Source organism: Furipterus horrens, unplaced genomic scaffold (genome assembly GCF_987537825.1).
Source record: "Furipterus horrens unplaced genomic scaffold, mFurHor1.1.pri manual_scaffold_1, whole genome shotgun sequence".
Lineage (NCBI taxonomy): Eukaryota > Metazoa > Chordata > Mammalia > Chiroptera > Furipteridae > Furipterus > Furipterus horrens.
This window is the reverse complement of record NW_028327171.1, coordinates 161568597-161582098: the sequence shown is the minus strand read 5'-3', so window position 1 is coordinate 161582098 and position 13502 is coordinate 161568597. Positions and strand designations below refer to the sequence as shown.

At 32.7% G+C, this 13502-nt stretch overlaps 1 protein-coding gene across 3 annotated transcripts in view; it reads left to right on the top strand.

The window, feature by feature from the left end:
- GALNT3 (polypeptide N-acetylgalactosaminyltransferase 3) overlaps positions 1–13502 on the top strand; it is a 71598-nt gene that overhangs the window by 40208 nt on the left and 17888 nt on the right. For all 3 annotated transcript variants that reach the window (XM_090280414.1, XM_090280417.1, XM_090280422.1), the window contains 5 exons: positions 2273–2445; positions 6487–6636; positions 8286–8520; positions 8990–9107; positions 10600–10800. In XM_090280414.1, the coding sequence (XP_090136540.1) occupies positions 2273–2445; positions 6487–6636; positions 8286–8520; positions 8990–9107; positions 10600–10800 (877 nt within the window). The remainder of the gene's footprint in view (positions 1–2272; positions 2446–6486; positions 6637–8285; positions 8521–8989; positions 9108–10599; positions 10801–13502) is intronic.

The following is a 13502-nucleotide window of genomic DNA, read 5'->3' as shown; positions in this document are numbered from 1 at the left end:
ACAATTGTTTCAGAATAAATTAAAATAATGTTCATGAAATCATATTATGAAATTTTATTACCACTTGCATTAATGATATTACATGTTGCTTTTACTTGATATTAGTGGTTATCAGGTAAGCAAATAAATCCTAGCTTAAACCGAGGGAAAGTGTTGTAAGATTAAAAAGATAACATTATATTAGTGTGAGTTTTTGTGAAGTTTTAGACTGTAAATCTTCAGAATCTTTTTGTAATTCTTGATTAATATTATATTAGTTAATCACATGGAAATAATTGTAGGGAAACATTTTTTCAAAAATCCTGAATATCTCCCCCAAATGCTTTTAAGAGAATCTATAAGGTTTCCTTTTTTTAAAAAAAAAAAGAAAATACTACAATACAGAGATGTTCGTAATTTTTTAATTATAGTTTATGTTGGTTTATATACATTTATGTCTTAAAATTTTAAGCTTATATTTAGTCATTTGTTGCTGTGTAATTACAAGTGCATATGAATAGGCAGTTTCTGTTTGGACATTATTTTTAATTGGTAATTTTTCCAAAATCAATTTAGAATAAATCATTTACTTTCATCTACTGATGAGGATGAATGTGATTATTTGCTTCTGACTCCAAATATATATTACACTTTGAACTAACAGATGTGCTAGAGAGCAAAATCCCTTTCACCCAGTCACTTCCTCTTTTTTTCTACTCAGGTTTGTTGACTCCCTCTCAATACTTTATTCCAAGTCTAATTCCTTTTTTAGCACTACAGATATTCCACTCTAAAGACCTCCTCTCAAAAAAATAATCTAAAACACATCTGTATTGAGGTCTGGATGTCAAAGTAATTAATGAGAGTTTGTAGAAAACCTTTTGAGGACAGGAGTCCCAGGCTTCTAGTGCCATACAGGAGGCTCTGGTTTCCCCATTGATCCTGGCAGAGCAACTGAAATGTTCTGGGCCTTTATCTCCATGGGTGAATTATTTACTTCTTAATTAGAACAGCACTGTTGGATTGTTCACACACTTATTTATAAGTGCCTTTTGACTGTATGGGAAAATTTTGTAATCTGTTGTCTGAAATTATACAACCACTTATGGTTTTTAAGTGAACTTAAAGATAAACTCATTTTATTTATTTGTCTTTACCACAGACCACACATATTTTATGTTCCAACTTCACTCTGTTTGGCTGTACAGTGTTTTGAAGCCCTCTCCTACGTGGCCTTTCATTTGATTGTCACCTCAACTCAGTAGGCCAGGGCACTGTGGTCAGCTCTAGTCTCAAAGGCTGGAGGCTTTACAGGTTCACCCACATCCCAATGTTTCATATGAAGATTATTTTCACTTAAGAAGTGAACTAAGATGCTGTTGATTATAACATTGTTATAAAAATGAATTAAAGATCAATTTATAACTAATGTTTATAGCTAATGTGTAGTCTAGTGCCATTAATCAGTCAGAAAGTACTAGGGTCTCTGTCCTTGTGCCTACTGATATTTTATGTGGCAGCAGAAGCATAGGACTTTTAACATGGGTTTAGAACTCTTATTTTAAATTTTTAAATTTTTTAAAAGAAATATTCAAAATGCTAAGTGTCATTTAATTCAACAATAGATTGCATTATTGAAGCAAAATCTTTAACAGCGTATATATAGCATATGGTAGGAACTTATGTTTTGCTGAATGATGAAAATCATAAGAAAGTAGATTTATAGTAAGCTATATTTTCTCTTTTGGTTCAAATATAGATTAAGTAAATTGATTAAATTAACTTGGAAAATATTGCACACTTAGGAAAGTATCTAATTTAATGTAATCTATACAAAGATGAATATTCATTTAATAAAATTACAGTTCTAAAAACTTTTAATGAGAAAAATATATGATTTCTACAATGAAGGGGAAACACTTGGTTTTTATTTGACCAATTACAAGTATTTGCCATTTTTTATAGGTTGTTTCACTTGTAGGTTATTTTCCTTATTTAAAATACATATTACTTGTGTTTAAAATTTATTGTTGAGAAAGTTTACAATAGCATGTTCTAATCCTTGACATGTAATCCACATCAGTAGACATGATCTCTTGGTAAGTGGTCTGTTTATAAAATATTTTGTTTTGATCTACTTACATTTATATAGCATTAAGGTCATCTTATATAGTTTAAAAAAACTATTCACTATCCTTTCTACAGTGAATAAATTTAATAGTTTTGGTAATGGTATAGCTATGAAATAAAGTAGTAAAATTCATAATTGTTCTTCTACTTCAACTTTTTCTAGATGTATTGAACAAAAATTTAAGCGCTGTCCTCCCCTGCCTACCACCAGTGTCATAATAGTTTTTCATAATGAAGCGTGGTCCACACTGCTTAGAACTGTCCACAGTGTGCTCTATTCTTCACCCGCCATATTGCTGAAGGAAATCATTTTGGTGGATGATGCTAGTGTAGATGGTAAGAAAGCATGTGCAAATTAGATTGTTTCCCAAATCCATATTGTTGTCTAAAGTTTATTTAGTTATATTGTACTCTCTGTATGCCATTTCAGAACTTGATTATAAAGCTTAGATGGTATATATAGTGGATGAAAGTAGAATCCCAGGGTGTTCATAGTCAAATATTGTACAGTTCAGAAATGTATGAAACATCGTTATTCATAACTTTGTAGCCCTTAATGTAACACTTTTATTGTAAGGCACAGTAGTTAAGAGCACAGACTTGAGCCTCAACTTAGGCTGCCTTGGTATGAATCCCAACTCTGATCCTAACCAGCTATGTGAATTGGGTAAGTTACTTACCCCCCCATGCCTCAGTTTCACTATCTGTAAAATGGGATAGATGCCACCTTTCATCAAATTTATTGTACAATATGTCATTAGTTTATATGCCACTAATATAAAAAGTCCTCACAGCCAATTAAACTAAGATGCCATCGATAATAACAATTATTCAATTATGCAGCATAGAATTGAGTAAATACATAAATAGTGCATAATTCTTAGGGTTGTTTTGAAGACTAGATGAGCTAATCTAAATAATATGTAATTAACAATATAAATGAATAGTTAAAAACTACTAATGAGTCACCACATCCTGTTTTATTTTGGCTCTTAAATTTTCCAGTATTGTTTACAAAGTTAGCCAAATTCTTTAATGCATTGCCACTTAAAATCACAAGTCAAAGGAGCAGTTTCTAAATTACACATTTTTAATTGGAATCACAAGGCTAATCTGATAAACATGCTAACTTGCTAACAAGCATTTTAAATACCAAACAGAGATAGATTATTTCAATGATTACAAAATTTTTTCCTGAATGAGCCCAAGTTTGGAGCCAGATTCCTTAAGATCAAATTATAGCTCTGACACTAATTAGTTATTTATTCATCTGTAAAATTGGATTGATATTCTTTCATTAAGTCCAAAGCAACATCTGTGGTTAGATGAACCATTGCTTTATGTACTATGAGGGAAAACAAAAAGACATTGCCTATTAAGTGACATGTTAATTATAAGGTATCTCAAGACTTCAGAAATTGTAGTAAGTGAATAAGGCATAAAATTATTAACCTTATTTCTAATATGAAATTTATTTAAATATTTCTATATATAATTCTAAACATTTCTGTGGTTTGAAAATAAAAGCTCTTGAGTGAATTGAAGTTCTCAAGTTAAATTAACATCTAGGTGGAATAACGTTGTCTATCACTGAGAGATTTTTGACCGGCCTGTGAGACATACTCACCAAATGGGGACATTTTATAATTCAGGTCCCCTACACTTTATGCAGATACCTGATCTGAATCCTTAATCCTCTTACCCAGGCTACTTTGCCACTCAGTTGTAATCAATTAATTTATTTACTGCTTGATCTATTATGAACTTACTCTTTCTATCTGGACTTCAGTCCATATAGTTTAAAGTGACATCTGATTAACTTCTGCATACTCTCATATGTTTTACCTTAAAAAACAAAAAGCTTTATCTTAGAAATTCTTCCCTCTGTTTTCTTAAACTTTCTTCTCAGAGATGATTTTTATTTTGCTTGATTTTTCAAGTAGTGAAAAAATAGGGGTACAGTAAGGCAGTTACTTTTTCTAAGGCTTCAGTTGAAGGAAACTATTATTTAATTGAACAAAGAAAATTAACAGAATTAAAGGAAATCAGAATGGATATCAGAAAGTGATATCCATTCATAATCTTCCTGTTTCAATCATTTTTGCCTTTTCCTTTTTTAATCACTATCTAAATAAATATAGAATGTTTATCTAGTTATACCCATGTCAGAAGTCCAGTTTTGAAATCTAATATTGTCATATAACAATGTTATTAACTCATTTTTTTACCTTTTTTAACCTATTTTTTAATGATAATTATGGGTTAGATGCATTTTATTTAACCACTCACCTTTATTCACCTCATATTACTGTACATTACAGTGTAATAAATATCCTTGTATTTCTGTTATTTTTCATCTTTTGAATTATATCTTTGGATAGTCTAGAAGTGCAACTGCTTGATCAAAAGGGTTTGAATATTTTTATAATCTTTTGTAGCAAGTAACAATAGATTTGGAACAGTTCTCTTGGTGAGATTGTCTTTGCATTTTGGTGTAGTGTATCTCAATGAATCAGACAAAGAGCTGTCTAATGAAAACCCACAGTGGAAAATGTGTCCCTACTTGCCTTACAGAATTTGTGAAGTAGAAACCACAGTCCCTGATTTCAACTGGCTTAGGGAAAAGCAGCATAAATATGTGGAAAGTCAAGTAACAGAAATAGTTAAATACCAATGAGAGCAAAACAAAAGATAATCAACAGTTATTGAGCACAGGCCCTGTCTTAAATGCTTTAGTAATCACTCATTCATCCTCCCAACAATGCCCCCCAAGTCCCCACCCCCGTGATGGTAAATCCTATCATCCCCATTTTATAGATAAAGAAACTGAGTTACAAAAAAGTAAAATAACTTTTTTACTCAGAGTCACAGAGCTGAAAGTAATGATGCTATAAATTGAATCCAGGAGGTCTGATTTTATAGATTTGTGTTCTTAATCTCACAAAAATTGGGATGTAGGTGGGGACTAAATTTAAGGGGCAGGTAAGAATTTATAGGAAGTTTGAAAGGTGTGGGTAAATAAAAATTTCTTAAGTTCCAATACTTCACTGGAACATTTTTTCTTTGAAGGAATCTGTATCGACTTCATTAAAAAAGATAAACCACATTAATACCTTTAAAATGCTTTTGTAAGTTTCTGTTTTACAAGCCTATCATTAAAGCAGAAATATCCATAATTATATTTTAAGACAAATTACAATCCTGCTTGTTGTCTTCAAAAAATTAATCTAAGGTACTTAAAAGATGTTAGAAAAGTTAATCTATTACTCAGAGACAACAATAGTTAGATTTGTTTTTCCACAAAAATTGTTTTTAGGCTCTCACTTCCTTTATGAGTGTTTAAGTTTTGAATGAGCGACTCTCTTATCTGCACCGCTGGAGAACTAAACAAACATGTAATCACAAATGAAGCCATCTACATTTGCTTCTGAAATCTGGCAGAAGCAAGCATCTACCATAGGACATTTATTTATGTCCTCAATATTCCCTAATCTTTTTGAGGCTATTCTCTGGGCCCAAGAAGCCCACTGGAAGAATTGCATTAGTATATACTCAACAAGAAATCAAAATTTAGTGATGAAAAGCAGGCTTAAGAAATTGTTTAAAAATATGAACACTTGACTGACTTGATTAATGTGTTTTCTTTTACCTTTGTCTTAACTCTTGCTTATTATGTACTTCATCCAAAATGGAATATTGAATATCTTAAGTTATATATCTATTACTAAAATTTTGCCTGTTTTTAGTTTCATTCCTCATTTACATGCTCCAATATTCTTTCATATTTTTACTGGAAACAATTCTGTGTCAGGAGACTCCAAAGCTTTCGAAAATTTTCTGCTGACTCTGTAGAAATATTCCCAAATTGCTGTAGACCTGGACTTTGTTATATACTTTTTGCTCAGTGTTTTGGTCTTATGTTATTTTGGCCACTGCCTAAGTATGAGAGAATCCTTTTGATACTTAGCATTTTTCTTTAGATTTTCAAATTCAATAACAATTTTTAAAAGTGTCAAATATCTTTTTGGCTACATTTAGTTTCTTTACTTTCTTAGTTAATTCTCTCAGACCTCTAAATGAATCTTCTGAACTCCATTTGAAATGTCTCATTTTGCCTTGAATTATTTATATGGCATATACAGAATATGTGTTATAATGTTATATTTCACACTAGTTCAGAAATTAAGATTGCATATATAGCTTTTTTTCAATAAAGAGTGAAAGATATGATTTTCCTCTTAATGGAAGAACGTGTATAACTGTTAAGATTATCAATGTAGAGGTATTATTATTGCCCTGTGGTTTCTTTATTAGCTTTCATATGTCACATATGAAAATAAACTTAAGAAGAGTTAATCCTGATTTTTTTTCTTACAGAGTACTTACATGATAAACTAGAGGAATATATAAAACAATTTTCTATAGTAAAAATAGTCAGACAAAGAGAGAGAAAAGGTCTGATCACTGCACGGTTGCTAGGAGCAACAGTAGCAACAGCTGAAACGCTCACATTTTTAGATGCTCACTGTAAGTATAAATGTGCAGACATAATTGTAACATTTTTCCTACCCCAACCCCCTAATTTAAAAGGTAAGAAAGCCTTTTCTTTAGATGCCTAATTGCATTTTCTTTAACATCATTTTCAACTGGTGATTATAGGAATGACCGCCCAAGCAGATTATACCTCTGCCTAGAAACTTCCTTTCACTTATGCAAATTTCTTACCTTCTTTGTGATTAAGGCTCCTGAACTTTAAGGTCTTCCAGTGGCCAACTTCCCCAATGAGTTATCCTTGCCTGGGATTTTTTTCAGATGCTCATTATGTCAAAAAAAGGATGGGGGTGTAGTGTGTGTGTGTGTGTGTGTGTGTTTCTTATTAGTCTTGATTTCTACACTTTAAAATGAGGAAAAGTTTTGTTTGTTTAAATGTAGTCAACCTTATCATTAAACTTTGTCTCTATACTAACACTTTTAAGTTAACATATTTCAGTTCTTTCTCCCACCCCCCACCCCCACCCCCTCAAAGATTCACACACTCCCTGTCAGGGTTTGTTGCTGCTGGGGTTTTATTTATCCTTTGTATTTTAATGTTTGGTGTTTGTTTGTTTTTTTCAGTTTCAATGATTATAAATAAAGTATTTGGAAGGTATTTTAGAGTCAATGTTTAATGTACACGTTAGATATTACTAAAATGTCACTTTGTCCCTTGAGCTCTAAGTTTAGTGGGTGTTACTTTTTGCAGGAGTGTTTAGTTTTGAATTTGCCAGCTGTTGGTTGTGTTTGACTGAGCAAATGGTATCAAGCTTACACTAATTCCCACAGAAGGGCTTTTGGATTTGCTGGAGTCTTTTTAGAACTAACATATCCAATATTCTTTTACTATCAGCCATTTAAAAAATGAAGAGAGATAGAACTGGTAATCCAGGAGAGGTAATTTTAAAAGAAAATGGTCCATTCTCCAGCATTCTTTCTCTTGGTCCAAAATTACAGTAATGTCAGACTGGGCATTCTTCCCCTCCAGGTGAATGTGTTTGCTGTTCCTCCTGGACCATGGCTGCTGAACTCCCCTTGATGGGAGCCATGAGTAGGACTGCATGTGCTGGCATCTCCTGAACTCTGTGTGTTTTGTGAGACAGCCTGGCCCAGGGTCCAGACTTTTCATAGCATTCCTTTGCCCCACTTTACATTAAGGCTGGGGCAGATTTGAATGGTCCTTCTCCAGCTGCTAAAATCAGAATATTCTGACTCCTTGATTTACTTTCTCCTAAGATCCAGTAAGAATCGAACATTTTGATGACTACTTTTCACTAGGGAAGATGGGTTTAAGTAAGAACACATTTGGGGCTAGGTGGTATCGATCAGCAAAATGTTATTTTTGATTCATGGCCCATTAGAAAGAGAAACACCTCATCTGAAACTTAAACACACCAGTATCATTTTGCTGCCTTTTGAAGGTGAGAAACAGATCATCATCTATAGGAAACAGTTTCCTAACAATGCTGAATCTTGCTTTACTTTTTAAAAATCTTACCCTAATCTCTTCACAAGAAACCTTTAAGAAATCTCCTCCTTTATAAATGTTCGAAATACAAATGACTCTGTAAACCTACTTCCCCAAAACAGAAGAGAAACCTTGACTGTTTTCAATGAATTAATTAAAATTGTGTTCCTTCTAGGCGAGTGTTTCTATGGTTGGTTAGAACCTTTGTTGGCCAGGATAGCTGAGAACTACACTGCCGTTGTGAGTCCAGATATTGCCTCCATAGATATGAACACATTTGAATTCAACAAACCTTCTCCTTATGGAAGTAACCATAACCGTGGAAATTTTGACTGGAGCCTCTCATTTGGCTGGGAAGCACTTCCTGATCATGAGAGGCAAAGAAGGAAAGATGAAACCTACCCAATTAAGTAAGATGATTGCTCACAAAGTCATATATATAGTTCAATTCTTTGAATATGTATGTGGGCTTTGCTGTTTACAGTAATTGCCTCCAAGGTAATTCACCCTAACAAAATAAAGAACACACACACATTCTATAGGTAGGGAATAGAGAATTCATTTATTTGTGAACTTCTATATAATGTTGCTGAGTAAGAAGTGGAATTAGGTAAGCTCTTATGCCTCCTTCATAATTATTACTTAAGAATCTTTAAGCGTGGTTAGAAGAAATGTAATTTTACTCTGTTGGTAAAGGATACTGAAAATACTCCCTCCCCAATTTCACTTTGAAGGTAGAATTTTCAGTTTTTATTAATCAATGTAAGAGTTTTGAAATTGGGATCTCTTTAATGTGAGTTTGATCCGGTTTCTCTTTAAATATTTTATTTTATCTTATTTGGTTTTTGTAATAAATTTGGACAATGGATTGTTTTTCAGAACCCCCACTTTTGCAGGAGGTCTTTTTTCCATATCAAAAGAATACTTTGAATATATTGGAACTTATGATGAAGAAATGGAAATCTGGGGAGGTGAAAATATAGAAATGTCTTTCAGAGTAAGTTTGTAAACATTGTATACATATTGAACAGTGACATATTTATTTTGTTCTAATTGGCTGATACAAATTATCATGGATGTGTGCTGTCTTTAGTTTTTGTGCTTTCTAAAATTAAATTGCTAGAAATTTTAGTGTAGGATATTTCCTTTTAAAATGTAACTTAATATATTTATTCATTGCTGCCAATGTAACAAGAGGAATCAGTTAAATGTCTGTCTTCAGGCAATAATACCAATTAATGCACTTGCAGCTACTGAATTCCAGCCAAGATAAATATAATTAAATCTAGTGCTTCAGGAAATAACCTGATTATCAAGGGAGTAAGAATGGAAAAAAAATGTATGTATATATAACTTTAGAGGACATTGAACTCAAGTCTTTGGATTAAATGAGTTTTTTTTCCCTCCCTATACATATGAAAAGTTAATATGAGAAACAAAACAAAGGCTTTGGATGGTCTCCACATGCACTTATTTGATTTCATGAATTCATTGGCTGCAATGACTTTGTCATTCATTTTTTATCCCCTAGGCAGGAATGTGGTGGAAAAATAACTGAACTAGGAGTTAGAATATTTACGTTTTGGCTCAGAATCCATCACATAATGGCACTGACTATCTTAGCCAAGTTTGAACTGCTTAAGGGCAAGGGTCTTGTTTATTCATTTCAAGTATTCCCAACCCCTAATGCGTGTTAGATCTCAACCACAGTTTGTTTGAATTGAACATCACCAAAATTTCTCATTTGTTTAAAAGAGAAAAAAAAAAAGAGAGTGAATACGATCACTTGCTTTAGTACTAGCACATACTATTATTATACATGACTATTTTAGCTGTTTTACTTAGTAATTATTTGTGGCAGAATCAATTGTCAAGATATTTAAGTGATAGGTGTTGATTTAATGATTTGCCATTTTATTTAGAGTTAATGCAAGGATGGTCTTTTTACTATTTCTATATAGTTATGAGTTTTTTTTTATAATGACCAATTACTTCATAAGTTTAATAGATTTTACTTTGGTAATAATGACTATCTGGAGTTGTGTTCTTGACTAAAAGTTGAATATACAAGGGATAAATAGAGTGTGGGTTCCCTTACTTCAAGACTGCAGGTTCATGCCATAGAAGACTGTTGTTCAAGTGAAGTAACTATACAAGTTCTATAAAAAGATAGAAGTCAATGCAGAAGAGCCTTTTCGCTTCTGTGTATATTAGAGAGCTTGCATAATTGTTTGAAAAAATTGAGATTAATTTTTACAAAAGATCTGAAGTAATTATTTTGTTAAATTTCTAAAAATATGCTTTTTTTGTTGACTTTAGTATGCCATTTAATAAAAATTGTCCTTTATATTTAAGAACTTGAGCTGTGAAGTTGTGATCAACGCCTTTTCTATATTTTACTTTTATTATTATCTTAAAAGTGAACTTAAAAGCAACACTTTGATTTTTCTAAAATACTGTAAATTTAAACAAATATCATTAATTATCAGGTATGGCAATGTGGTGGGCAGTTGGAGATTATGCCTTGCTCTGTTGTTGGACATGTTTTTCGCAGCAAAAGCCCTCATACCTTTCCAAAAGGCACTCAGGTGATTGCTCGCAACCAAGTTCGCCTTGCAGAAGTCTGGATGGATGACTACAAGGAAATATTTTATAGGAGAAACACAGATGCAGCAAAAATTGTTAAACAAGTAAGTTAGAATAAGTAATTAAATTACATTAAAAATCCACTCCCAAATTCACATGTTCTTTTACTAATTTGAGTCAACTCAAGTACAAATTTTAAAATATAATCTTTACTGTATATTTTCCATTACCATTTAGTCCCCTTACACTGTCCACCCCCCAGCAATCACCACACTGTTGTCCGTGTCCATGAGTCCTTTTTCCTTTTTGCTGAGTCCCTCCATCCTCATCACCTACCCCCACTACCCCTAGCCGTCATCTGCTCTCCATCTTTGAGTCTGTCCCCATTTTCCTTGTCAGTTCTGTTTGTTTATTAGAGTCCACACATGAGTGAAATCATATGGTATTTGTCTTTCTCTGACTGGCTTTTTTCACTTAGCATAATTTTCTCCAGGTCCATCCATACTGTCCCAAAGGGTAAAATTTTCTTTTTTTTTTTTTCTTTTTTTTTTATGGCCAAGTAATATTCCTTTGTGTAAATGTGCCATAGTTGTTTTATCCACTCATCTACTGATGAACACCTGGTCTGCATCCATATATTGGCGATGCTAAACAACACTGCAATGAACATAGGGGTGCTTATGTTCTTTCAAATTAGTATTTTGGGTTCTTTTGGATATATTCCCAGAAGTGGGATTACTGGATCAAAAGGCAGATCCATTTTGAAATTTTTGCGGTATCTCCATACTGCTTCCACAGGGGCTGCACCAGTCTCCATTCCCATCAACAGTGCAAAGAGGTCCCCCTTTCTCCACATTCTCACCAGCACTTGTTGTTTGTTGATTTAATGATGATAGCCATTCTGACAGGTGTGAGGTGATATCTTATTGTGGTTTTAATTTGCGTTTCTCTGATTAGTGATATTGAGCACCTTTTCATATGTCTATTGGCCATCTGTGTGCCCTCTTTGGAGAAGTGTCTATTCAGGTCTTCGCCCATTTTTTAATTGGGTTGTTTGTTTTTCTGGTGTTGAGTTTTGTAAGTTCTTTATAAATTTTGGATATTAACCTCATATCAGATATATGACGAATATGCTTTCTCATTCTGTGGGTTGTCTTTTTATGTTGTTGATGCTTTCCTTTGCCGTGCAAAACCTTTTTAGTTGGAGGTAGTCTCATTTATTTATTTTTTATTTTTATCCCCTTGCCTGGGGAGATATATCTGATAAAATATTGCTATGAGCAATCTCTGAGATTTTGCTGCCTAAGTTTTCTTCTATGGTTTTTATTATTTCAGGTCTAATGTTTAAGTCTTTGATCAGTTTTGAATTTTTGTGTGTGTGTGGTGTAAGAAGGTGATCTAATTTCATTTTTCTGTATGTATCTGTCCAATCTTCCCAACACCATTTATTGAATAGACTCTTTAGCCCATTTTTATCTGCTTGTTTTCTCTATAAAGGTGTGGTTTTTTTTTTTTTTTCTGGGTTCTCTATTCTGTTCTATTGATCTATGTCTATGTGTCTGTTTTTATGATAGCACCATGCTTTTGGATTACTATGGCCTTATAGTATAGTTTGATATTAGGTAGTATGATTCCTCCAATTTTGTTCTTCTTTTTCAGGATTGTTATTGCTCTACAGGGCCTTTTATGGTTTCATATAAATTTCTGAAATATTTGTTTTTCTTCTGTGAAATACATCATTGGAATTTTGATAAGAATTGCATTGAATCTATAGATTGTTTTGGGTAGTATGGACATTTTTAATTATGTTAATTCTTCCCATCCATGAACATAGTATGTGTTTTCCACTTGTTTGTATTTTCTTCAGTACTTTTTTCAGTGTCTTATAATTTTCTGAGAACAGATCTTTTATATCCTTGGTTAGGTCTATTCCTAAGATCTTATTCATTTTTTGTAGCAATTGTGAATGGGATTGTTTTCTTAAATTCCCTTTATGTAAGTTCATTATTGGAATATAAAAATGCAACTGATTTCTAGATACTAGTTTTATCCTGCTACTTTCCTAAATTTATTTATCAGTTCTAGTAGTTTCTTGGTGGAATCTTTGGGGTCCTTATGTACAGTATCATGTCACCAGCAAATAATGACAGTTTTACTTCCTCCTTTCCAATTTGGATGCCTTTTGTTTTTTCTTCTTGTCTGATTGCTGTGGCTAGGACTTCCAGTACTATGTTGAATAAGAGAGGTGAAAGTGAATATCCCTGTCTTGATCCTGATCTTAAGAGGAATGCTTATAGTTTTTACCCACTGAGTATGATGCTAGAAGTAGCTTTGTCATATATGGCTTTTATTATGTTTGGGTATGTTCCCTCTAATCCCACTTTGCTGAGAGTATTTATCATAAATGGTGCTGGGTTTTTATCAAATACTTTTTCTGCATCTATTGATATGATCATGTGGTTTTTATCTTTCATTTGGTTTATGTGGTGTATCACACTTATTGATTTGAGAATGTTTTACAAACCTTACATTCCTGGAATAAATCCCACTTGATCATGGTGTATGACCTTTTTGATGCATTACTGTATTCAATTTGCTAATATTTTGTTGAGGATTTTAGCATTTATGATCATCAGGGATATTAGGCTATAATTTTCTTTCTTCCTAGTGACTTCATCTGGTTTTGGAATTAGGATAATGCTGCCTCATAACATGAGTTTGGGAACCTTCTCTCCTCTTGAATTTTATAAAATAGTTTGAGAAGGAGATGTATTAGTTCTCAGAATGTTTGGTAAAATTCCCCTGT